Below are 26,943 nucleotides of genomic sequence, written 5' to 3'. Positions count from 1 at the left end.
TATACTTTTCCTCCAAGTTTGCGGGTGAAGGCCCTGTCCCTCCCTGTAATGTACAGATTGGCGATGTCTATATACACCCCTCTAATATTGTTAATAATCTTGGGGTCACTATGGATACTGCGTGTCAGCCCATGTGGCTAATATGTGTAGATCGGCTTCATATGCTCTCTGGAAGATTGGTAAAATCAGAAATTTGCTTGATCAAAATTCCACTGAGAAACTTATTCACGCTTTTGTCACTTAACGTCTAGATTATTGTAATAGTTTACTGTTTGGCCTTCCACCATAAGAGATTCGGAAACTTCAAATGATTCAGAATTCTGCAGCTCGCTTAGTTATTAGAGAGAACTATAATCACATTACCCCTTTTCTCAAAGTGTTACACTGGCTACCAGTACAACAGCGTGCAGAATTTAAAATTCTCTGCTTAACATTCAAAGTACTTCATGGTTTTGCACCCGGCTATCTTAGTCAGTTACTTACCCCTCGTAGCTCCAGCCGTGCTTTACGCAGTAACTCACGGAACGAAATTTACTTACACCAACCACTCAGCAATAAATACTGCTTTTTATGGTGACAGAGCATTCTCAATTTGTGCCGCACACTTGTGGAATGCTCTGCCATCGTATTTGCAGAGTGTCACTCCAGGCATTTAAATCAGGTCTTAAGACCTATTTCTTCAATAAGACTTTCGCTTGAGTCTGTTTTTGTACTCGTTTTTCTGTGCTTTGTAAAGCGCATTGTGATAGTTATATAGAATGCGCTATATAAGAAAATTAGATTAGATTAGATTAGTATATCCTTCCTTTCTGTTATTCTAAATCCATGGTAACTTTTGATCAGCCGAGGCTAATAAATTGCCATTCCCTTTACTTCAGCAAGTACTGTTTAGTTTAAGCTTAATTATTTTATGATCACTCAGTATTCACATGATGCGATTTGAGTCCAGTGTAATCATAACACGGTTCTAACATGATACGGCGACTTCAACTTAATATACTTTTCGAACTGACTGAAAAATTGAGCCTGCAAGTCGTATTGTGATACATGATTTAGTGAACTCGATCTTGTCGTCTACTTCATTCTATGATCAACAAACTGTTCATTTAAAAGAAAAGAAAAGAAAAAGTTTTCATTGACAAATAGCATACACGTACTCAATACGACGTCGATGTCTTCTGCTGCAATCCTTACTGGACAACTTTGTAATATTTTCCCACTTCAGATAATACCCAGTCACATATTAACAGAGCAAATGACCTAATAAATCCCTGTTTTGACATGACTACTAATTAGGCTAGTGACGTCACCTACAGTCATTCCCATTCACATCAAATAAATGTACATACTTGAGGTAGGTGAAACGAGTGAGTCTAGTGGTGTTAAGGAAACTCGTCTTATGTCAAATATATAAAATTTTCTAGAAGAGCATTGAATTCCCCAATCTTCTCGTTTCTGGTTCACTATTTATATCGCCATACTTTAATACCGACATTATGATTTTCCATTATATCATTCTGTATTGTCAGTAACCTGCAGAATACAGCATCGCCTCTATAGAACGTAGATATCTTCCCTAAGCCGTGGAGCAGCCAACGGTGCAGCCAACAGGGCAGATTTGTGGTTTTCTTTAATTATATTTTAGGTAATGGGCAAATAAATATATATATCACTATTCATATTCTTGCAGACTTATTTGAGTCATCTATTGAACCTCAGTTACAGACATTATAACTTATAGTTTATGATATCTTTTAAAATGGCAATTGGTTTTTTCCCTTTCCAATTAGCGATGCTTTCAACATGATGCACTGTAGTCAATTAATCAATGAGAAAATTCGTTAATTTCGCACAGTGTTTACACTGTATCGTTGATTGACCAACCATACATTATAGTAGAAACAAACAAACCAAGCCTTACTTTTCATTCAATGTAATTCTGTCTCCATATCAGCGGTAGAGAAGTTGCTAGGGATTCACATAAGTTATAATCTCACCTTGGACAGTTAATTATATTGACAGACAATATAAATTACCTAATTACATCCAAAATATCTTTATTTCGTTGGCAACTTAAGTTACTTCTAACTTTTGCAAGAGTAAAATAAATAAAAAAATAAAATGATCTGTTACAGGTACTGTGTGCATTACCATTGACATATCCCAAATCATTGACTTGTGCAGTCGAGTGGTTTATATGACCGTGGAAAAGTATTGTTACTTACGACGTAAACTTGTATAACGTTATTTAATAAATATTTATCGTAACATAAACTTAGCTGCAGCAATACCAAACTGTAATCAAACTGGCAATGAGCCGAATATAAATATGTAAATATAGTTACGAGAGATGACTACCTGACCTCTGTCCTATTAGACTGACTAGCATGATATGTCTACCAGCCAATATCGAGTAGAACAATGCAGGCTTTGTCCGTTCATCTATTTGTGTTGAACACAAATAACATTAAAATCAACTCAAAAGAGTTACTGGCAACCGTGTTTTAAACGGCAACTTTAAGATTCTATGACTGTATTTGGTGATTGTTTCACTATTATGTCTGTTTATATGTGGCGAATGTTACAAATTGAATGCTGTCTTATTCTCCGATGACCCCGCATTTTAAAACAGGGAAAAGACATGATTATATTATACTTTACCTGAATAAAGTGAACGTTGTTCCTTGATCATGGTATAAAGATCGAACGTCAACATCAACGATGACGTCACATTTATACTCAATCATTCAACAACATCAATCCATTTAACTCCATACGTCACTGTATGAGAAGTGTACTTCCCTCCTTGAAAGAATCTCGTTTTGTTGGCCAAGTGCAATGTTCTTGGAAGCAACATCGTCACTTGCAATTGACTGAATTCAAATTTGTTATCAAGATATAATTGTATAAATAATCCCGGATGATGTAGTCTATCATATGTATAAAAAATAGCGCCAATGGCATTGTAGCACAACTGAATCCATGCTGTTGTTTTATAACGAATGTATTGCTTTTAGTATGTAGATCTACCAAGTAGAGTTGAAGTTTTAATTTTTTACTAAAACTCAAATACTTATTATTTTGGAGGGTGGGTGCATGGGTTTTGATTACAAATATAAATGCCCCAATTTAGGTGGGTTTTGTTATTCATTTGATACTGGAAAATGAGAATTGTCAGGAAAGCTTACTGAAATATGATGGCCCACACTGACTGAATGAACATTTCAGCCTTATTCAAATACACATGTAAGTGCAAGTCCATCAGACCAGTCTTGTGAGAATCAAGATTGGACTATGGCCAGTGTGATCAGATTGCATTATGTAACACCGTATGTTGGAGCTGGCACTTTACCACAGAAAGATTGGGTAGAAAGTCACTCTATTAAACATAACTTGAAAACCACTGATTGGATTGCTTTCATTTCATCTGAACAATTTTCATCTACACATCCAAAGTAATGTCTCCACCAAATATCAAGGCATTCAGTATTCTGGTTTTGATTTTAAGTTGTTTACACACACACACACACACACACACCTGTACATACATTTTGTGATGACTATAGCCCTACTGAATAACCTCAGTGAGTTGTGCTAAAACTGTAGAGGAAACTCGTAATGTAATCAACTATTCCAACTATGCCAGGAGACGATTGTAATGTCACAGAAAGCATGCACTGACAGGCATTACACTAGAATAGTTGAATCAAGGTTCTATGCAAGTATTTTCACTTGAGTAAAAAGTTGATAAACTCAGTTTGTGCAAGTTTAAACCTGTCTTTGACTATTTTCATTTCTCCAACAACAGAACTTAACAAGAAAATGACAACAACCACATTGAATATACAAGGTATATCATTTATTTTCCAAATCATTACAAATTTAAAGTGTTCCTTTTTTCATTCATTGCATAATTTACTACAAAAATGATCTAATTACACATTGCCACCATTCATTGCACCCATACTTGTATAAATATTGTAAAAATAGTAAAAACATTGCAATGCATTTCAAATTTGATAAAAAATGAAATAATTGGGAAAATAATACACTGAACCCTCGACACCTCTCTGTTTTAGGACAGTATTGGTAAATTGTTCATACAACAGTAGAGCCTACAACAACAGTAATAGGGGAGATGTTTGAACAAACTGGGTGTCTCACAGGTCAAAGCAACAATTGAAAGTGAGGTATATGTACGGTAACCATATTCTGAAGTAATGGAGGGGTGGGGTGGTAGTGGTGGGGAGATTGTTCCCTCATACATCTACTATACAGCTTAGCTCTCCTATATCAGCCTTCTATACACTACATAACACAGTAGGGCTTACAGAGGGGTAGAATTTGACTAGATTGTCTTCAATGCTATGCAAATTTACTGATACACTGATACATGGATTTTCTACAATCCCTGTCTGGCATATCTATACTTTGGCATTTCTGAAGACATAGTAAATTGTGTGAGAGAATATATTAAAGCCGTCCCTCTCAGGCTGGAAGATAATTTATACAAGCTATAATGTAATTCAGCAAATAGAAAAACATCATATACTAGGGAATTCTTGCCCATTTTATGTAAGTGTTCACTGAATATGTTTGATAGACTCACACAGAAACCAATAAGAAACTGAACATTCTACACTTTAAGGTAACAGATCAAAATTTTATGTTATATTTTGTCTAAATGAAACAAACTATTTAACTTACTTCAACTACACACACAGACACATGGGTGGCAATATTTTGATGTTTGCATGGTGGCACTGTTAGTTGATTTCACTTTCACAAGAAACTATATTCATTAAATCTTGTTATCTTAAAGTGTAATATGTACAGTTTTTTATTGGTTTCTGTGTGGTTGTATCAAACACAACTGGTGAACACTAACATGAAAGGGGCAGTATTCTTTTATGGTGATAATGACAACATTGATGTGACTATACAACCATTTTTTTTATCCACCTTCCATCATAAAAACATTCGTAGATGACAACTATAATTTGCATAAACCAAGTTGCACTTCGGCCTATCATATTTTGTAAGGTGATTAAAAACCCTCTTTGGATTAGAATTAAAATTTAGTCAAAAACAGTTGTCTGGCAGAGCTGTACTAAAAGATAGTGAAGAACAAAAGAATGAATGTACGCTATCCTTATGGTTCCACTGATAAGATAAAAGTAATGCTATGACTCGGGACTGAAACGTAGCCCTTAATATATAGCACCAATGTACACAAACTGTACATGTTGGCACAGGAAGCTAATGATCAGAGAATAAATCTAACATTTCCAGTACACATAAATTCAACAACTTTGCTGGTCCATTGTGTACAAATACTAGATCCACTCTGTTGGCATAAACTTTGAAGGAAAACTGTATCTCTGAGTACACACATGATATATGTCTTCTGATAGTATGTTCTGTATTGCAAAAGTTCATAGCTTATTTTCTATTTCATATTTCAACCAAAAATAGACACTTGTATAAATTAACTTCAACATTTAGAACTGACCGTGGCACAGCAGGTTGGAACAGCAGAAGCTAGTATTACATTTAGGGTTTGATAAGAACAGTTTCATGGCTTATTTATGTGTGTATGAAATGACAGGGGAACTTCTAATTTGTTTGTGAAAGTGAACTATTCTGTAAAGAGGCCATACAACTGTTTTTATGAGTGTAATACAAGTCTCTGCTGTTCCAGCATGCTGAGCTAAGTGTTATTAATCCAATTCACTTGTTTACTTTCCCTGTTTGTAACGGTTCCCGTTTGTTCACCATCTGATGTTGACAGTTGTGCTCAAGCTCATAAAATGCAAAAAAGAGAGAATTTTAAACATACACTTGAGAATCAGTTGGTGTATTTTCATATATCAGATGACTTTAGAATCATTAGTTATCCCCCAGAACCAACAATACATGTAACACTATCAAAATACCTTTCAATGACTGAACATTGGAAAATTAACAAGTTTGTAGAAAAGTAAGTAAAGTTACACAAGTTTACACAATGACTATGATTGAGTAAAAAGTAACATATATGTCATGTCCAAGAAGTAATTTACACTATATACACTGACTAATTTACACAGATGTACACTGACTTAGTTACATAGATGTACACTGACTTAGTTACAGATGTACACTGACTTAGTTACATAGATGTACACTGACTTTAATAGTTACATAGATGTAGACTGACTTAGTTACATAGATGTACAATGACTTAGTTACATAGATGTACACTGACTTAGTTACATAGATGTAGACTGACTTAGTTACATAGATGTACACTGACTTTAATAGTTACATAGATGTACAATGACTTTAATAGTTACATAGATGTACAATGACTTTAATAGTTACAAAGATGTACACTGACTTAGTTACATAGATGTACACTGACTTAGTTACATAGATGTACATTAGGAATGTCACATTATGCTACATTTATTAGCAATGGAAGCCCTGTGTGTGTAAACATAAAATTATATGACCTGCTTTAGTTCAATTTACTTGCAGTGAATATTGCTTTGTACATCTATACCATATAACCAGTTATTACATATATCACAATAATAATAATAGTATTTGCAATGAAAAAACAAAAAAAAAACATAGATGCTTATAAAAAAATACTGGTATGTACCAATTGTCATTGAAATGAACAGAATTATTTATTTTTAACTACGACAACTACATAAACATAACAAATAATTCATTTTCATCCATATTGAGTCGTTACACAAAAAAGTCATCATTTGAAATGTTGGGAGTTGTCCTTCACAGAGTGAATGCAATTACAACAAATTAAGATTTAAGTGACACAAACTGAGTTTATAAATCTTTTACTCAAGTGAAATTAATTACATAAAATCTCAATTACTCTATTCTAGTACAATATCACTGTCAAAACATGTCTTCTATGACATAATATCTGCATTCTGACAGTGTTAGAACAGTTGATTTCCTAGCATGGATTCCTTGACATTTTTTGATAAATATGAAAAAGGATGTCATCTGATTGTTTACATGTTATATTACCAGATTTGAGTTCAGTTCATTACAAGTGATGGTTATGTATACTTCAGTAAGTACAACACTACTAGTGACTTTTAAATACACAGTATAAATCTGGCCCCAGAACGTATAAACTCAACTTGTGTCCCTTTAATACATGGATTGAAGACTTAACGACAAAGACTACAATATGGAATAGCTTCAACACAATATTACAGACAGTAACCATTGTTGAAATAAGACAAATAATGAAGAATACCATTTATTTTTAAATAAAAAAATTGGAATTAGCCATTTATAATTTACTGAATAGATGTAGCCTGATAAAAGAATTGTTTTTGAAACAAATAAAATAGAAATTCATAAAACATAAAAAAACACAAAAATCTCCCTGTTAAAACCCAGACTGGTCTAAAAAATTTGATAAAACAAGTATGGAAACAAACTGCCATATTGAGTTGCATATACTTACAACACCTTAGTCACTGTTAGCTAGCTGCTGATTGGCTACATGTACTTACAACACCTTAGTCACTGTTAGCTAGCTGTTGATTGGCTACATGTACTTACAACACCTTAGTCACTGTTAGCTAGCTGCTGATAGGCTACATGTACTTACAACACCTTAGTCACTGTTAGCTAGCTGTTGATTGGCTACATGTACTTACAACACCTTAGTCACTGTTAGCTAGCTGCTGATTGGCTACATGTACTTACAACACCTTAGTCACTGTTAGCTAGCTGTTGATTGGCTACATGTACTTACAACACCTTAGTCACTGTTAGCTAGCTGCTGATTGGCTACATGTACTTACAACACCTTAGTCACTGTTAGCTAGCTGCTGATAGGCTACATGTACTTACAACACCTTAGTCACTGTTAGCTAGCTGCTGATTGGCTACATGTACTTACAACACCTTAGTCACTGTTAGCTAGCTGCTGATTGGCTACATGTACTTACAACACCTTAGTCACTGTTAGCTAGCTGCTGATAGGCTACATGTACTTACAACACCTTAGTCACTGTTAGCTAGCTGCTGATAGGCTACATGTACTTACAACACCTTAGTCACTGTTAGCTAGCTGTTGATTGGCTACATGTACTTACAACACCTTAGTCACTGTTAGCTAGCTGCTGATAGGCTACATGTACTTACAACACCTTAGTCACTGTTAGCTAGCTGCTGATAGGCTACATGTACTTACAACACCTTAGTCACTGTTAGCTAGCTGCTGATTGGCTACATGTACTTACAACACCTTAGTCACTGTTAGCTAGCTGCTGATAGGCTACATGTACTTACAACACCTTAGTCACTGTTAGCTAGCTGCTGATAGGCTACATGTACTTACAACACCTTAGTCACTGTTAGCTAGCTGCTGAGTGGCTACATGTACTTATCACTGGTGTGTATATGCATAAAGTCATTATAAGCCAATCAGTGAATGCCATACATGTAGTTCATAGTTTGGTTTTTCATTATAAGCCAATCAGTGAATGCCATAGTTCATACTTTGGTTTTTCATTATAAGCCAATCAGTGAATGCCATAGTTCATACTTTGGTTTTTCATTATAAGCCAATCAGTGAATGCCATAGTTCATACTTTGGTTTTTCATTATAAGCCAATCAGTGAATGCCATAGTTCATACTTTGGTTTTTCATTATAAGCCAATCAGTGAATGCCATAGTTCATACTTTGGTTTTTCATTATAAGCCAATCAGTGAATGCCATAGTTCATACTTTGGTTTTTCATTATAAGCCAATCAGTGAATGCCATAGTTCATACTTTGGTTTTTCATTATAAGCCAATCAGTGAATGCCATAGTTCATACTTTGGTTTTTCATTATAAGCCAATCAGTGAATGCCATAGTTCATACTTTGGTCTATCATTCATTGCATGAAAAGTGGCATTTCTGGTTTCGATACATGAAGGTCACACAACAGAAATGCACCATTTCTGGATTTTCGGCAATGCCGTCATGTGACCGTTATGTACCAAAAATGCCAGCCTTTCATGCAGTGATTAATACTGATATGGTATACCATTATTAACCGCCACCCTATAAATTTGCATACATTTTTATCTTTTAAATTTTTTATGAAATCAAACAAGCAAATAGTAGACTTTTAAATTTTGATATAATTATGTATGAAAATATAATTTTATATCCACAAATAATCTGTTTTGTTTGGCATGTACTATGTTGAGTGTTGTAAAGAGGTCTTCGGACAACTATAGTACAGTGATATACTTCATTCTTATATGCTAACCATGCGTAGGACTGTTTTCTCTCTTCTGAGGATGATATGTCTGATCTTAGCAGAATTCTTCATCACCAGACAAATCCCTACAATGTTGAAATAATAGTAATGTTAGTTTTTAGACTGTGCTTGATATCCCCATACTGTGCTCCAAGTATGTTACCATTATTACCCCTAGTACGGACCTATAGAGACACAACAATCATTTATACTTCCTCACTCCCCTGGGCAGCACACAATCCACTGCAGCCTTTTTTAAGCACATAGGATTAAACAAACAGCCTCTGTCCTACCAGGTCCCAAATTATACAGCTGGGTTGACTACGGCACAACCATGGTTCAAATCTTGCCCCAGGACTCAGAAACAAACAACAGTGCTACCGGCCAAACTGTCACAATCCAAAACAGTCATTCAAACCATTTGACTATCATGACTCCACAATACAATACAATACAGTAATACAGTCACTTTGATATTTTATGTAGTCTCTCCTTTTCATTCTTTTCTCTCTCCTGTACAGTACCTCAGTTCTAAGGATGGTCAGTCATGTGACAAAACTCAATGTTTGCAAAAAATGATTTTTAACCTAACTAGATTTTATTGTATCTGCCCCTGCCCTTACCCCCTTCCCCTCTTTTATGTAAGTTCTATCAGCTATGAGTGAGAATTACAACTTACTCTTCATCAAATTCTTCATCCATTTGTTCCAGCAATGATGGTGCTTGGTCTAACATTAATGCATACAGCTGATCCAAGTATGTCTTTTGACGTCTACTTTCCTCTATATTCTCTCTCAAGACCTTCAGTATTTCAGTCTAAAAACAACAATATAAAGATGGCATTTAAATAAACAGTTCTATAAATTATGTTGACATACTCTATGAATTCCCATATAACATCAGATCTGTAGTAATAACAGAGATCGTGGGCATTACAAGTCCTCTTCTGTTATACAGGTCTTCTAAGCCCCTAACATCAGATCTATCAGATATTCATGCCTGTTGCTCTTCAATAAAGTCCCATTAATGATTAAAATTAAAATTTCATTAGCAAAGTTAATCTAAACTTTTAACATCAGACATATTCAGTTAGTTTGTTTGAGACATAATCCTTTCTCTGTATAACAGTCCAGTCACTATTACATTTCATAGGTTTGTCTGTCCACAGTTGACCAAGACATCATTTAAAGTTTGAAAGACTGGGTATACACTCACAATTGACAGTGGGTAGATTGTTATAAGACATTATCTAAAGTTGGTAGGTTGTTATAAGACAGTATCTAACGTTGGTAGGTTGTTATAAGACATTATTCAGAGATTCATACCTTATCAGCTGTTTTCAAAACCTCCCACAGTGGTAACTCATCATCATGGAGATACACTACTGAATTGTTCCTCTTACCCTGGGTATCTTCTAGTTGTTGAGCAAGATCATTTCGTTCATCAGTAACAGCTGATAAATCATTGTCCTGTGTACAAAGTAATGGAGATGTTGTTAATGTATGATCCACAAGACTTGTGGGCTATGATATGGTTCTGACAAGGAGCGAAATATGTATAAATGTACACACGAACCAAACAACCATATCAAAGTAACAAATCACCAAGCTATATTTAGTGGTTTTCTGGAAGTGTGCCATCTAAGCCAATGTGATGTCACTGACTGACAGCAATTCTTTGTACTGACAGCAATTCTATGTGATGTATCACACTTTGGTGTTCTCCTGTTTTGGAATACGGGGAGACTTATAAGAAACCAATTGTCATCAATTTAACCCTGTATAAAACATTAGAGGAACACTGGTGAGGCACTGAATGTTGATAACAGTGGTAACTATGGTAATAGCTAACCCCCACCATCCCCCTGTGTTAGTCTTTATCATTCCACTTCTTGTATCTACTTAACAATGCCTTTCCACTTTCCATCGATAGTTGACGCTCTTTCCAAATACTGTATAACTAGATTCACTCACTGTCAGCCATCTTGTCATTCCATTTCCTAGCACCGTTGGGCAAAGTTGTACTTGCTGGTGCTCTGTAACTTTGGTCGAAACTCAACATGAGCGAACCAAAAACCATTAAAAGGAAGAAGCAAAAGGCCTCCAGTAGCGCAACACGCATGGATGCTCAACCTACTACCGAAAACTGTGTAAGTACACCCGAAGCTTTCACAGGTGACCTAACTATTGTTAACACAAGGGAGAACATGGACGACTTGGTTCTGGAGGACGAACCCGTCATTGAGCAGATTCCTGCGAAGAACACCAAAAATACCTGTGCTTTCAATGGCAAAACCAACGTTACCAGTACACATGTCTCCCATTTGGGCTGACATCAGCACCTCGCATATTCACCAAGGTACTGAAAATACCAATGGCTCAAGCTCGAAAACAAGGAATTATATGCAGCAGCTACATAGACGATATATTCAACAAGGCAGCACAAGCAAAACTGTGTCATCAGAACACATGCACGTTAATAACACTACTTTGCTAACTGGGGTTTATACCAAACAAGGGAAAGTCCCATCTAACACCAACCAAACAACTTTGTCACCTAGGCAGATTATACAATACAGAGGAAATGGTTGTACTAGTACCATCAACAAATGCATTCGCTCTAGTATGGACAAACAAAAGCATATACATGTTTCCACCACCACCTCTAATATCCAGATGCCTTCAAAAGCTGCGTGCAGACCAGGCCAGGTTCATAGTCATAACACCAGTGTGGGCCAAGAGGCCTTGGTACCCACTGTTGCTGCAAATGTCGTGTCAGGAACCTCTGCTGTTACCACAACACAGGAATTTGCTACTAGAACCACACACAGGGAAACCACCAAAAGTCAATCTGACTCCACTTGCCGCCTGGATGCTCTCAGGCAACAATACAGAAGTCAAGGAATTTCAACAGCAGCTACAGAAATACTACTCAAGGCAGTCTGCCATGGGACTTCGAGACAGTATGACTTTAGATGGAAGAAATATGCTTGCTGGTGCCATCAACAGAAGGCAGATCCAATTCGTTGTCCTATAACGGTAATCATAGATTTCTTGACTGAACTATTCCAGAAACAAGAACTTTCATACAGTACAGTGAATGGCTAGAGCTGCTATCTCATCAGTACACCTCAAGATAGATGGTTATCCTATAGGAACCCATCCATTACTATCTAAATTATTCAAGGGATTCTATCATATTCACCCACCAAAACCACTTTATCCAGTAACCTGGGATGTTACCAAGGTATTAAATTATCTGAAGTCTCTACACCCTAGCTCTACCTTGAGCCTAAAGCAACTTACTTTGAATACTGTCACGCTCATTGCTCTGACATCCTCAGATAGAGGCCAGACAATAAGCAAGTTAGACATTGAATTCTGTAATATTTATTACTCATGATTTCATTCTGTTTGTTATTCCGGAGCTGACAAAGACTTCGTCAGTTACCAGACCTCATAAGACTGTAAAATGTCCAAGTTTTCGAGATAGGGCTCTCGATGTGAGACATTATGTTAAGCAGTACATCAAGAGAAACAGCGGATACAGAGATCTTGCTGTACGGGAAGGTAGAAATTGTCCATCAAAGTTATTTATTTCATTTTAAATTAGAAGACCCTACAAACAAGTAACCTCACAGACAATTGCAAGATGGGTAAAAACAGTTATGTCAAATGCAGGCATAGACACCAGTTGTTTCAAGGCACAGAGTACAAGGGGAGCTGCCTGTTCAGCAGCCTTGCATCAGGGAGCAACACTGACACAAGTCCTACAACGTGGAGACTGGTCGACCAGCACAACCTTCACCAAATTCTACCATTGACACACAGATTCCTCAGAAGTGGGTCGTTTGATATTGCTATCTGCCTCAGGGCAGTGATAGGTCAGTTTATATTTCAATTTACATTTTGTCCAGCTTGGGAGTCGGCATTGTTAAGTAGATACAAGAAGCGGAATGATAAAGACTTTAAAATTTGCCTAAACCTACGTTGAAGTGCAAATTATATGTCTTTGAATGGAGCGTAGTGTATCTACTACGCTCCTCCCACCCACGCGTCCCGACTACATGTAAATTGCATCATCTGCCTCTGTGCTTTAAAAATTGCTGTACATCACTACTAAACAATTTACAATACAACTTGCCAACTGGCCCGCTGAAGTGGAATGACAAGATGGCTGACAGCGAGTGAATCTAATTATACAGTACTTGGAAAGAGCGCCAACTATCGATGGAAAGTGGAAAGGCATTGTTAAGTAGATACACTACGCTCCATTCAAAGACTTATAATTTGCACTTCAAGGTAGGTTTAGGCAAATTTTAAATTTTAGGTGGTAGTGTAAACCATGGAAGAACATTAGTTTCCTATAAATTGAAATCCATTTCTGTGATCAATGATGAACATACAAGCATATACACAGGGAGTGTATATTAGGCTATGCACAAGGCCATCATTTCATGGAATTATTGAAGTTAATTAGTACACTCATTCACTTTGTCATTTAGTTTAAGTCAGTCTTTTTTTTTAGTAAGAATGTTGTGTACCTTCTGTATACAAGCCACATCAAGTTTATGGATTCTCTTTGCACTCTCTGCTAACGCTGTTCTGGTTTTCTTGATTTCAACCTGAAAACATGACAATATCAAGCACTATTATAGTGGATATCAATACAATACATAGTATAATACAATACAATACAATACAATACAATACAATACAATACAATACAATACAATACAATACAATACAATACAATACAATACAGTGCAATACAATACAATGCAATACAATACAATACTTCTTATAGCTGCATTATCCCAACATGTGCAATTCAATTGTGTGATAGTAGAGAATAAAATCATACATGAAAACAAATATTTCAGACATGGTCACAGTATTCATTACCAGATTTAATTGAATGCTTCCCGTAAATGAAAAACCATAGATCTTTGGGCCTACACACATATATCTTCAAACTATCAATCATGGCAACAACAAATTTGACAGAAAAACTGGACAATTCAAACTGACCTCTAGTTTGTGGTTTTGTTGTTGTAAATGATCTAGTGTTTTCTCCTTGTCAGCCTGTCTAGCCAATGCTTCCTGTAGGTCATCAACTGCTGTTTCCAATTCCTGACATCGACTTTGAGACTCACTCAACTAGAAGATAAAAACACATCATATCTGAGACTCACTCAACTATGGTGAATTAGCATTAACATTTAGGTGAGGAAAATAACTGCTGAGCACAGGTATAGAACTATTTGATCCTGAACATATGAACAATCTTGTGTAATCTTTATGGCACCACTGATAAAATAATTTTAATGTGAGAATCTGGGACTGAGTAATAGCCAAATTATCCCACAGCATTATGCATATGAATTTCGTAAAGTCTCAGAGATGACATAGGGACAATATTATACTGATATGTGACTTTACTATGACATAGGGATAATGTTATACTGATATGTGACTTTACTATGACATAGGGATAATGTTATAATACTGATATGTGACTTTACTATGACATAGGGACAATGTTATATACTGATATGTGACTTTACTATGACATAGGGACAATGTTATAATACTGATATGTGACTTTACTATGACATAGGGATAATGTTATACTGATATGTGACTTTACTATGACATAGGGATAATGTTATACTGATATGTGACTTTACTATGACATAGGGATAATGTTATACTGATATGTGACTTTACTATGACATAGGGACAATGTTATAATACTGATATGTGACTTTACTATGACATAGGGACAATGTTATAATACTGATATGTGACTTTACTATGACATAGGGATAATGTTATAATACTGATATGTGACTTTACTATGACATAGGGATAATGTTATAATACTGATATGTGACTTTACTATGACATAGGGATAATGTTATAATACTGATATGTGACTTTACTATGACATAGGGATAATGTTATATACTGATATGTGACTTTACTATGACATAGGGATAATGTTATAATACTGATATGTGACTTTACTATGACATAGGGATAATGTTATATACTGATATGTGACTTTACTATGACATAGGGATAATGTTATAATACTGATATGTGACTTTACTATGACATAGGGATAATGTTATAATACTGATATGTGACTTTACTATGACATAGGGATAATGTTATACTGATATGTGACTTTACTATGACATAGGGATAATGTTATACTGATATGTGACTTTACTATGACATAGGGATAATGTTATACTGATATGTGACTTTACTATGACATAGGGATAATGTTATAATACTGATATGTGACTTTACTATGACATAGGGATAATGTTATACTCATATGTGACTTTACTATGACATAGGGATAATGTTATACTGATATGTGACTTTACTATGACATAGGGATAATGTTATAATACTGATGTGACTTTACTATGACATAGGGATAATGTTATATACTGATATGTGACTTTACTATGACATAGGGATAATGTTATATACTGATATGTGACTTTACTATGACATAGGGATAATGTTATATACTGATATGTGACTTTACTATGACATAGGGACAATGTTATAATACTGATATGTGACTTTACAATGACATAGGGATAATGTTATATACTGATATGTGTGACTTTACTATGACATAGGGATAATGTTATATACTGATATGTGACTTTACTATGACATAGGGACAATGTTATAATACTGATATGTGACTTTACTATGACATAGGGACAATGTTATAATACTGATATGTGACTTTACTATGACATAGGGACAATGTTATAATACTAATATGTGACTTTACAATGACATAGGGATAATGTTATATACTGATATGTGACTTTACTATGACATAGGGATAATGTTATAATACTGATATGTGACTTTACTATGACATAGGGACAATGTTATACTGATATGTGACTTTACCATGACATAGGGATAATGTTATACTGATATGTGACTTTACTATGACATAGGGATAATGTTATACTGATATGTGACTTTACTATGACATAGGGACAATATTATACTGATATGTGACTTTACTATGACATAGGGATAATGTTATAATACTGATATGTGACTTTACTATGACATAGGGTCAATATTATACTGATATGTGACTTTACTATGACATAGGGATAATGTTATAATACTGATATGTGACTTTACTATGACATAGGGACAATGTTATACTGATATGTGACTTTACTATGACATAGGGATAATGTTATACTGATATGTGACTTTACTATGACATAGGGATAATGTTATACTGATATGTGACTTTACTATGACATAGGGATAATGTTATAATACCGATGTGACTTTACTATGACATAGGGATAATGTTATATACTGATATGTGACTTTACTATGACATAGGGATAATGTTATATACTGATATGTGACTTTACTATGACATAGGGACAATGTTATAATACTGATATGTGACTTTACAATGACATAGGGATAATGTTATATACTGATATGTGACTTTACTATGACATAGGGATAATGTTATATACTGATATGTGACTTTACTATGACATAGGGACAATGTTATAATACTGATATGTGACTTTACTATGACATAGGGATAATGTTATAATACTGATATGTGACTTTACAATGACATAGGGATAATGTTATATACTGATATGTGACTTTACTATGACATAGGGATAATGTTATATACTGATATGTGACTTTACTATGACATAGGGACAATGTTATAATACTGATATGTGACTTTACTATGACAAAGGGACAATGTTATAATACTGATATGTGACTTTACTATGACATAGGGATAATGTTATAATACTGATATGTGACTTTACTATGACATAGGGATAATGTTATACTGATGTGTGACTTTACTATGACATAGGGATAATGTTATACTGATATGTGACTTTACTATGACATAGGGACAATGTTATACTGATATGTGACTTTACTATGACATAGGGATAATGTTATACTGATATGTGACTTTACTATAACATAGGGATAATGTTATATAGTGATATGTGACTTTACTATGACATAGGGATAATGTTATACTGATATGTGACTTTACTATGACATAGGGATAATGTTATAATACTGATATGTGACTTTACTATGACATAGGGATAATGTTATACTGATATGTGACTTTACTATGACATAGGGATAATGTTATACTGATATGTGACTTTACTATGACATAGGGATAATGTTATACTGATATGTGACTTTACTATGACATGGAATAAGTTTTTTCTGTTAAATGGTTGCAAGTTGCTACAATATGGTGTGTAGATGTTTAAAAGAATAGGTTATGCTTGAAAACATAATGACTTAATTTATTCATCACAAAAACACGCAACCTTTGAATTCTTCTCGGTAAATAGCTATAACACATATCTTTTTACCTGATTTTCAAGTTGTTGGACGTTTTCATCCTTTTCTTGATTTCTCTTGTTGAGTTGACTTTCAACCTCTTGAAGTCTGTAACAAATAGAATACCAAATGAGACTGTTTATACTCTTTCATGTTCTAGTGTTCACTGGCTCTGTTTGATACCATTACAGAAACCAATAACAAACTGTACATCCTACATTTTAAATAAACTAGAATGATTGAATAGTTTTTGTCACATTTTATATAAATGAAATGACCTACTGTGTCACCATGTAGACATCAAAACATTGTTGCCCTAATGACTGCATCTAGTTGTAGTACATTATATTTCACTTAGATGAAACTGTTATCTTGTTATCTTAAAGTGTAGAATGTACAGTTTCTTATTGGTTTCTGTATGGTTGTATCAAACACAACTGGTGAACACCATTAAAGGAAACATGAAATGGGCAGTAGACTATAATTACATTTTGTTTTGGTAAATTCTTAATGGTTGAATAATTCAAAACAAACATTTTACAAAGTTATATGCACAGATTATTATGGTGGATGGTTTCATGTCATCAATAATCAGACACACATGCCAGCAATGGAGATTAACTGAGTGATGAGTTGATCACAAACTGCCCCTCTCCTCTCACCGTTTCACTAAATTTTACACCAAACTTTACATTATGTAAATTGTACCTTGAAAGTTCTCCTTTCAGCTGTGTGTTCTGCTTTCTTTCTGATTGGAGCTCTTCCTTAGCCTCTGACAAATCTTCTTTCATAGATGCCAACTCTTTATTTGTTTCAATGCTTGTGATTGGTTGTTGTTGTTGTTGATCTCTAAGGACAACAATCCTGGCAGACATCTTGCTATTTAGCATAGTATTGACTTCAGCATCTGTGGCTTGGCATACATTAATACCATTAACTTCCAGAATCCTACACAAATATAGTAATTTCATGGTTACTACTACTACTATTATGATAATGTTGGTTATCAGATAACGCTTTCCCACTCTCTGCTCAAAGCACTTTACAATTAGTACCTCTGTCTTGGATCTAAAGCAGCACAATAGCCCTTTATACTTCCTCAACTCCCTGGGGACCAAACAATCATCTACAGCCTCTCTAAGTGCATAGGATTAAACTCATTCACATTGCAATCTCTATCCTACCAGGTCCCCAATTATACAGCTGGGTTGACTGAGGCACAATTGTGGTTGAATCCTGCCCAAGGACTTTAGCCACTCAGAAACAAACTGCAACAACAGGGCTTGAACCTGCAACCTGGATTCCAAACTGGCCACTATAACCATTTGAACATCATGACAACACTCAATAAGATGACATGATAAGACAAAACAAGTATATTTAGAGAAAGAAACTACGATAGCACAGACATTAAAGAAAGTTTACCTTATTTATATGTCAGAACTATTTCTATATTAAGATTGACTGCATGGAAAAGTTATCTTTATGAGAGCTATACAACTGTTACAATAACAAGATGACTTAATGTTGTGTACTGTCCTTATTACTGTTGTGCCAAACAATCACATGTTGTGTATTGTCCTTATTAGTTGTGCCAAACAACCCATATGCCCCTATTACACTTTTGTATTTTCTATAATGTGGAAAGGCCCAGACTTTCCCCCTTGTGAATGTACAAATGAAAGAATTCAAGTCTTAATCTAAATTCTTTGACAATCATTCAATCAGTAATATAAATTTACAAAATGGCAAACTCCTGAACACTTCTAAGTCTATGCAGTGGTGTTGATCATTTTAAATGATGTTTACAAAGAATTCAACGTAGTTCCAACCGTATTACTATACTTCTGACATCAGGAAATGTATGTTTTTTTCCTATTACTGTACTTTGATGTGCCATCCTGGGCATATGAGAGTCTATGTATATAATAAGGTTTATTATTCTTACCTGTCACCTTCTTTCAACACACTGTTTGTATCACATGATGTCACGTACACACCCTCTTCTTCATAGTCACTGGATGATACAATGAAATCGTAACCATAGTGACCAGGCACTATCTCCACGGCAACAACAGTATATTCTTCCTCTGGTGACAATAATGAGTGCAACGTGGTTGACTGCTGTTTGTTCTTTGCCTAGCATTGTGGAACAGAAATTTGTCATTTTTTATTAAGTATTCCCAATAAATTGCGCCCTCTCTGGTGATTGTGTAGTCATATAATGATATGTCTTTCAAATGGTGCAAAGTTATCTACACTTTTATCACATATTTTACTTTTGACAAGATTCAAAATTCCCCTTATTTATGACATGGAATACATGTATTTTGTGCTGTCAATGGCAGTGAAAATGAGTTTTGGGCAGCTTGTTTGTGACTTTTATTTTCAGTGACTTAACAAAAGTTGTGTACAAAGTATTTTCACTGTATCCTAGTACATTTGGCAAATTCAAGAATCTGAGCTTGCCAAAATAATGTATTGGTGAAAATAGTGGAAAGGAAAATAATGCAAGCCACAATTTATATAAAAGAGACCATTGATGTGTTTCAAATGATAAGGAATTTGCAAGACTTGTTGAAAGCTGCAATAGCAAGTGTAGTGGACTGCAGTCCACTGGCTAGAAGGCTTTCATGTCACACGTGTATACTAGGCAAGACTTGTTTGCGCAAATTCACTACACTGAACAATATTTGCTAAATGCAAAAATTTCAAAAAACAAAAAATGAAAAATGGAATACAGTAGGTGTAAGATTGTGAGTGTTACCCTAAGATCTGACCAAATTTGGGCTTTGCATACAGACAACAAATGATCTATAGTTCGCACTACAACACCAAGAGGGCGCTGTTCATATTTGAATGCCATCAGTTTGCACAAATTCATATATCAACTGGTATCAACAATACTCAACTGCTACAATCCAAACAGCTAATTTGTTATATTGGGAATGTCACTTTTGACAGACATTTAATTTTTGTCACTAGGTATTCTTGAATCTGCATTGTTTTTATCTTCTTGTATAGCAACGTGATACTGTTTTATACTCTGAGAGTACTGTGTGAACGGTTGGATTGTGCAAGCTGTGTATCACAGATTATTTAAAACAGTTTTTTTTTTACTTTTCTATTTTGTGACTTCATGTGCATAGTAAAAGATACCATTGCAATAACTAGTGAACAAAGGATACACAAACACCATTCAAAAATTGTGCCCTACACAGCACTCCATCATGCAATTGAAGTGACTGAAAATATGACATGCTGACCACAATCCACACCAAGTTAACCAACAAAATAATAAAAATAAGAAAAAGAAGACAGCACCCAGGTTAAAATTCACACCCCTTAACTTACAGACTCACGTTATTATTATACGGTTTGTTAACTTAAATTGAAAATAAAATAGAACAATTATCACAAAATAAAGAGAAATATAATCTAATGGGTCACAGTGTTCTTGACACAGTTGGGGGAACTCTGATAATGTGACCGTGGAACTCTGATAATGTGACTGTGGAACTCTGATAATGTGACCGTGGAACTCTGATAATGTGACTGTGGAACTCTGATAATGTGACTGTGGAACTCTGATAATATGACCGTGGAACTCTGATAATGTGACTGTGGAACTCTGATAATATGACCGTGGAACTCTGATAATGTGACCGTGGAACTCTGATTATGTGACTGTGGAACTCTGATAATGTGACCATGGAACTCTGATTATGTGACCGGGGAGAACTCATGCACTGCATACCTTATATTGCCCCATGAAAACATACTGACATAAATTCAAAAATACATTAAAATAAAAACAAACTCAGAATAAATGATAAAAAGATATACTGTGGTTTCAATTCCTAGACCTGCTATGTCAGCAATTGTGAGGTGGATATGGGGGCTGCATGCTAATGTGTTTATTTCCCACACAAATTTCTAGTATAGGTGAGTTTTTGATTGCATGCTTATTGCAGAATGTCATAGGTATCCATATGATGTCATTTCTTACCCTTGTTTCTTCTTGTTTCTGTGATTGAGGTAGGTAGGGTTTGTAACAATAGACCAAAGAATAACACAATACAACAGTACAGTACAGTATAGTACAGTACAGCGCAGCACAGGGTGGGACAGCACAGCATCATCACAATACAAAGGGATAGAGTATAGAACAAAGGAAAACAGCATAAAAGAAAATACTGATCATTAGTGCTACTGCTACAGAACAGCCAAAGCTAAACACTACACACATTCAACTTTTAGTCATGCACAATATATTAACATGAGCACTTGAATAAAAATTCTCAACTCCTGATGAAAACACTGTCTTTTTGCTGAACACAATGTATGCTTTACATTTCAGTTATGCACAATATTAAACAATCTACCATTCAAAGAACATGCTTAGCTGGTTGATGTACATGCATTGCAAAAATACATATATTATGGCTATAAGTAGCATTAGACTATTAGTGCTTTGTAAGTTCTCTAGTACCATAACTGCAAAGTTTATATCTTCCAAACAACCATCAATTTTATAATATATACATTATATTTTGAGTATTACTATTAGTGAGAATTTCAGCACATAACACTCTACCCCCCTCCTCCAACCAACCATTCACCCTAGAAAAGCATTCATCTGCAACATTCATTCACAAATTATCTGATTCTGTGTGTTGACTATTGCAACCTTAGGTGATAACTTGGTATTTTTCTAAGACGAAAGCTGGGATTCACATTAAACAAATGATCACAATCTCAAGAAATGCTAACGTAGGCTATTTTGTTTTGGCCAAGTTTTAGCTTGGTGCACTTCAAATAATTCATTGATCACTTCATAATAACATCTATGAATATTTTCTGATTTGCCCGACAGTTGCTATAATAGTAAGATTTTTCCATAGCACATTTATAGAGTACAATGTATATATGTTTCAATCATCTCACCTTTGTTATGTACAAAGAACTATGTGGGCAATAGAATGACTTTCTGTTCTTTATTCACTTTGATTGAACATGACTATTGCAATGATAGCTATTTTAAACTCTGTATTAAATGTCACATATGAATTTCATTTTGGCAAATGTACACTGGGTATATATGGACCATATTTCAGGATACCGCATTACATCAACAGTACACTAGTTATATCATCATTCTTCTAAGATTACATACTAGTATAATTATGTAAGTTTTTAACTTTGAGTTGATTTCAAGAGTAGCAGCATTATGTGCAGGTGTGTGTGTATGTGTGTGTGTGTATGTATGTATGTATGTATGTATGTATGTATGTATGTATGTATGTATGTATGTATGTATGTATGTATGTGTACATGTATGTATGTATGTATGTATGTATGTGTATGTGTGTGTATATGTGTGTCTGTTTGTGTGTGTATTTGTGTGTGTGTATTTGTGTGTGTGTGTGTGTGTGTGTGTGTGTGTGTGTGTGACTGATTTTTTTTTAAATTACAGAGACATTAATTAAAGGTAATTAGATAAATGTAATTTATCTAATTATGGTTGCATGTGTTTCTCCTTTAACTACTCTTGTCCTCATTTCCTATAATCTTATGACCAAACTATACAATATTTCTGGTACCCAGAATACCATAATTGCAAATTACACTTGCCAAACATACAATACATATGTGACACAGTGTACAGGAAAGCAGAAATGAACTGTACTACATGTATATGGCATGAACAGTATCTGGCTTATACTACTACATGTATCATATACAATTATGACAGACCAACTTTGAGGTCTCTGTCTCATACCTTCTCTTGTTCCATCTGATGTTGATACCTTGACATTTCCATATCAGTGACTTGTAAGGACTGTTTCTGCATCAGACTTAGCAAACTGGATTCCTCAAGTGTAATCTTGTATTCCAATTCACTTGATCCTGTCGATGTAACACCATCTCTGTGGGTTTGAAATATTTTACTTTTAAGATCACATGGTTCTTATATACATATAATGTCTATTTCAGACACAATGTATCATTGTCATTCTGTCTATCCTGAAACCATGATAATATTTTTGACCAAGTCTTTTTTCTTCAGTGGGATACCAGTACTAATAAATTTAGTATGTATTCTAATATATTTCAGATACACGTAAAATATCTGAAGATGAAGACGCACCTAAAGGCAGAAAATAAGAACAGCTTAGTTCTATTCTAGGACAGTTAAAGCCACAAATCAATTTTGAAAAGATGTCATCATTCAGTACATTCTAAGCACTTGTGAAAGAATTGTCGTTTCTCCCGAAACTAATTTCTGTTGAAGGAAAGATACTCACCTAAATATTCTTACAATAGGATTTGCTTGCAATTCCCGATGCTTTTCCAATAAAAACTTTATTAATCTACCTCCTCCTACAATTACTGCCCTCAACGTTGGAAGACCAGTTGCGCTATGGAACACAATCTTAGTCCAGAAACCCAACTAAACTGAGACAGTGGGGAAGGAGGGAGGGACTGTTAGGTGAGTATCTTTCCTTCAACAGAAATTAGTTTCGGGAGAAACGACAATTCTGTTTCCGGAAAGATACTCACCTAAATATTCTTACAATAGGATACAGAATTTGTCACCAGCTAGGTGGTGGGTGTCTCTGTATGACCTGTTAATGTGATATTCTGGCTAATGCTAAGTGGACCTAGAGTGGCTAGATCCTCAGCATGGTCAGACATATCCCGCAGATAATAGCTAATAAACGAATTAGGAGATCTCCACGTGCCTGCTTGTAAAATGTCAGCCACTGGCACGCCTGATCTGAGGGCCCATGAGGCAGCAATAGCTCTTACCTCATGAGCTGTGACTCTGTGAGGAGATAAATGATCCTGTTGGGCTTCTACGTAAGCCCACTTGACAGTATCAACAATCCATTTAGAAATATCTGCTGGGGAGCAGTCATCTTTAACTGAAGGGGGAAACGGGATGAACAGCCGAGTCCTACCCTTCCTAAATGACTTAGATCGGTCTAAATACCAGCGAAGTGCTCTCACTGGACATAGAGTCCGTTCTACTTTGTCTCGCCCAACAAAGTCATCCAATGACTTGATCATAATCGGATTAGGCACTGACCCCAAAACCTGGTTCTTGGCCAGAAATCCTGGTGCAGTATGCATTACTGCTGCTGTCCGAGAGAGATTAAAATGACCCTCACTAATACAGAGGGCATGGATTGCACTACGCCTTCTCCCAGATGCCAAGGCAACAAGAAAAACTGTTTTAAGAGTAAGTGCTTTCAGTGACACAGAACCCATGGGCTCGAAAGGGGGTTCCTGTAACACTCGTAAAACCAGTGGCAGACTCCACTGTGGAACTGTTTGTCTAGAGGGAGGACGCTTAAGAAGGAAGTGGCGAATCATGTTGGAGAGGATTTTGTCCTGTCCAAAATCCTCTCCTCCAATACTTTTAATGGTGGCTGCAATGGCTGACCGATATACTTTAATAGTATTGGGAGAGTACTTTTTTGTGACAAAAAGAAAAAGAAGGAAGTCAGCTAACTGCCTGTTAGTGACTTTGACAGGACTAATCTGTTTTCTGTCACACCAACTACAGAAGAATTGCCATTTCTCATTGTATGTAGCCAGTGTACTGGGTCTCTGAGGTCTGGCAATAATGGCTGCAGACTCTCTAGAAAAGCCTTTCTCCATGAGGGATTGTTCGACAACCGAAACACGTGAAGATGGAACATCTCTGGGTTCGGGTGAATGATGTTCCTGTCCTGTGTCATTAGATCCTCTCTCAGTGGGATTTTGAGAGGAGGCGCAATCAACAGATTGAGAATGGTTGGGAACCATGCCTTGGTGGGCCAAAGAGGTGCCACTAGAAAAATCATTGGCCCCTCTTCCTGGATTTTCCTGAGAACTCTGGGCAGCAGAATGATTGGTGGAAAGGCATATGCCATTATCCCCTCCCATGACATGGAGAGAGCATCCACCGCCATTGCCCTTGGATCTGGTACTGGGGATACATACACTGGTAGTTTCCTGTTCTTGTGTGTGGCAAAGAGATCCATTGATGGGCGACCCCAACAATGGAAAATCTGATCTACTACACTCTGTGGTAGTTCCCATTCGGTTTGTCGTATCCGACGCCGACGGGACAGTGCATCGGCTATCCCATTCAGCCTGCCTGGTAGGTGTCTGGCTATTAGCGTAATCTTTTTGTCCTGACACCATAGCATTAGATCCCACAACAGATAACATAGAGTTGGGGAGACTGTCCCCCCCAATTTGTTTATGTAAGCAACTACTGTTGTGTTGTCTGAGTGTACTAATATGCAATGCCCCCTTACCAGAAACTCTAATTTCTGGAGGGCCAGGAACACTGCTTTCAGCTCTAGCCAGTTTATGTGGTGACAGCGTTCGGTTAAATTCCACCGACCTGCTGTCATATGACCTGCCACATGCGCCCCCCATCCCTCGTTTGACGCATCGGTGAATAAGGAGATGTCGGGGTTGGGGGGTACGAGTGACCTCCCCCTCAATAAATTCGCCGTGTTCAGCCACCAGTTGAGATGAAGCCGAAGAGAGGGACGAATAGGGATAGAAGTCTGCAATGGCTGACTGGATGGGCGCCAAAGCGCTAATAGGTACAACTGGATCGGGCGCGCTCTTAGTCGTGCCCAAGGGGTGATGTCTATAAATGAGTTCATCAGCCCCAGGAGAGATAACAGACTCCTTGCTACTATTGAGCGTTGTAGAAGGATGGACCGAATGAAAGTTAACAGTTTGTTGATTCGGTCCTCGGTTGGGCAAACAACTCCCAATTCCGTCAGCAATCTCATTCCCACAAAGGTCATGTCCTGGGTGGGAGTCAAACATGATTTCTCTTGACTGAGAATAAATCCTAGTCCTTGGAGAAGATCTGTCGTCATGGCCACTTGAGTGGCTAGTACGACCCGTTCCTTCCCCCTCAGTAACCAATCGTCTAAATAGGGGTGTAACAGAATTGATTGTTGGTGTAACCACGCCACTGGCACTGCCGCCACCCGTGTAAACACTCGTGGTGCTGTTGCCAGACCGAAGGGGAGAACTGTGTATTCGTAAACCTGTCCGTCGATTGCAAAACGGAGGTACTTGTAGTAGACAGGGTGAATAGGTATATGGAAATAAGCGTCCTTTAAATCTATGGACGCCATCCAATCGCCTGGCTGAATGGCAGCCAACACCGCTCTGGGTGTTTCCATTTGAAACTTGGGGACTACAAGATACCGATTGAGAACGG

General features: G+C 36.1%; 2 protein-coding genes across 3 annotated transcripts in view; both read right to left on the bottom strand.

Moving 5' to 3' along the window:
• Positions 1-3,894: 3,894 nt before the first annotated feature.
• The window catches only part of LOC144449821 (uncharacterized), a 73,447-nt gene continuing 50,398 nt past the window's right edge, over positions 3,895-26,943 (bottom strand). The window contains exons 18-27 of the mRNA XM_078140395.1: positions 23,482-23,629; positions 21,709-21,726; positions 19,648-19,838; positions 18,408-18,647; positions 17,732-17,807; positions 14,316-14,444; positions 13,829-13,909; positions 10,611-10,754; positions 9,965-10,101; positions 3,895-9,371 (exon numbers count right to left, since the gene is read on the bottom strand). Of these exons, the coding sequence (XP_077996521.1) occupies positions 9,341-9,371; positions 9,965-10,101; positions 10,611-10,754; positions 13,829-13,909; positions 14,316-14,444; positions 17,732-17,807; positions 18,408-18,647; positions 19,648-19,838; positions 21,709-21,726; positions 23,482-23,629 (1,195 nt within the window). The 3' untranslated portion in view covers positions 3,895-9,340. The remainder of the gene's footprint in view (positions 9,372-9,964; positions 10,102-10,610; positions 10,755-13,828; positions 13,910-14,315; positions 14,445-17,731; positions 17,808-18,407; positions 18,648-19,647; positions 19,839-21,708; positions 21,727-23,481; positions 23,630-26,943) is intronic.
• LOC144449594 (uncharacterized) lies at positions 24,012-26,520 on the bottom strand. 2 transcript variants are annotated; one of them, XM_078140159.1, is made up of 2 exons: positions 24,264-26,520; positions 24,012-24,158 (listed from the first exon to the last, which is right to left on the bottom strand). In XM_078140159.1, exon 1 carries the CDS (start codon positions 26,133-26,135, stop codon positions 24,303-24,305), a length of 1,833 nt encoding a protein of 610 aa, XP_077996285.1. In that variant the 5' UTR covers positions 26,136-26,520; the 3' UTR covers positions 24,012-24,158; positions 24,264-24,302. The 2 variants fall into 2 exon arrangements, with proteins under 2 accessions (XP_077996285.1, XP_077996283.1); XM_078140157.1 differs by having other exon boundaries at positions 24,012-24,205; positions 24,278-26,520.

Source organism: Glandiceps talaboti, chromosome 18, assembly GCF_964340395.1.
Source record: "Glandiceps talaboti chromosome 18, keGlaTala1.1, whole genome shotgun sequence".
Taxonomy (NCBI): Eukaryota; Metazoa; Hemichordata; class Enteropneusta; family Spengelidae; genus Glandiceps; species Glandiceps talaboti.
This window is presented reverse-complemented; position numbering and strand designations above follow the sequence as displayed.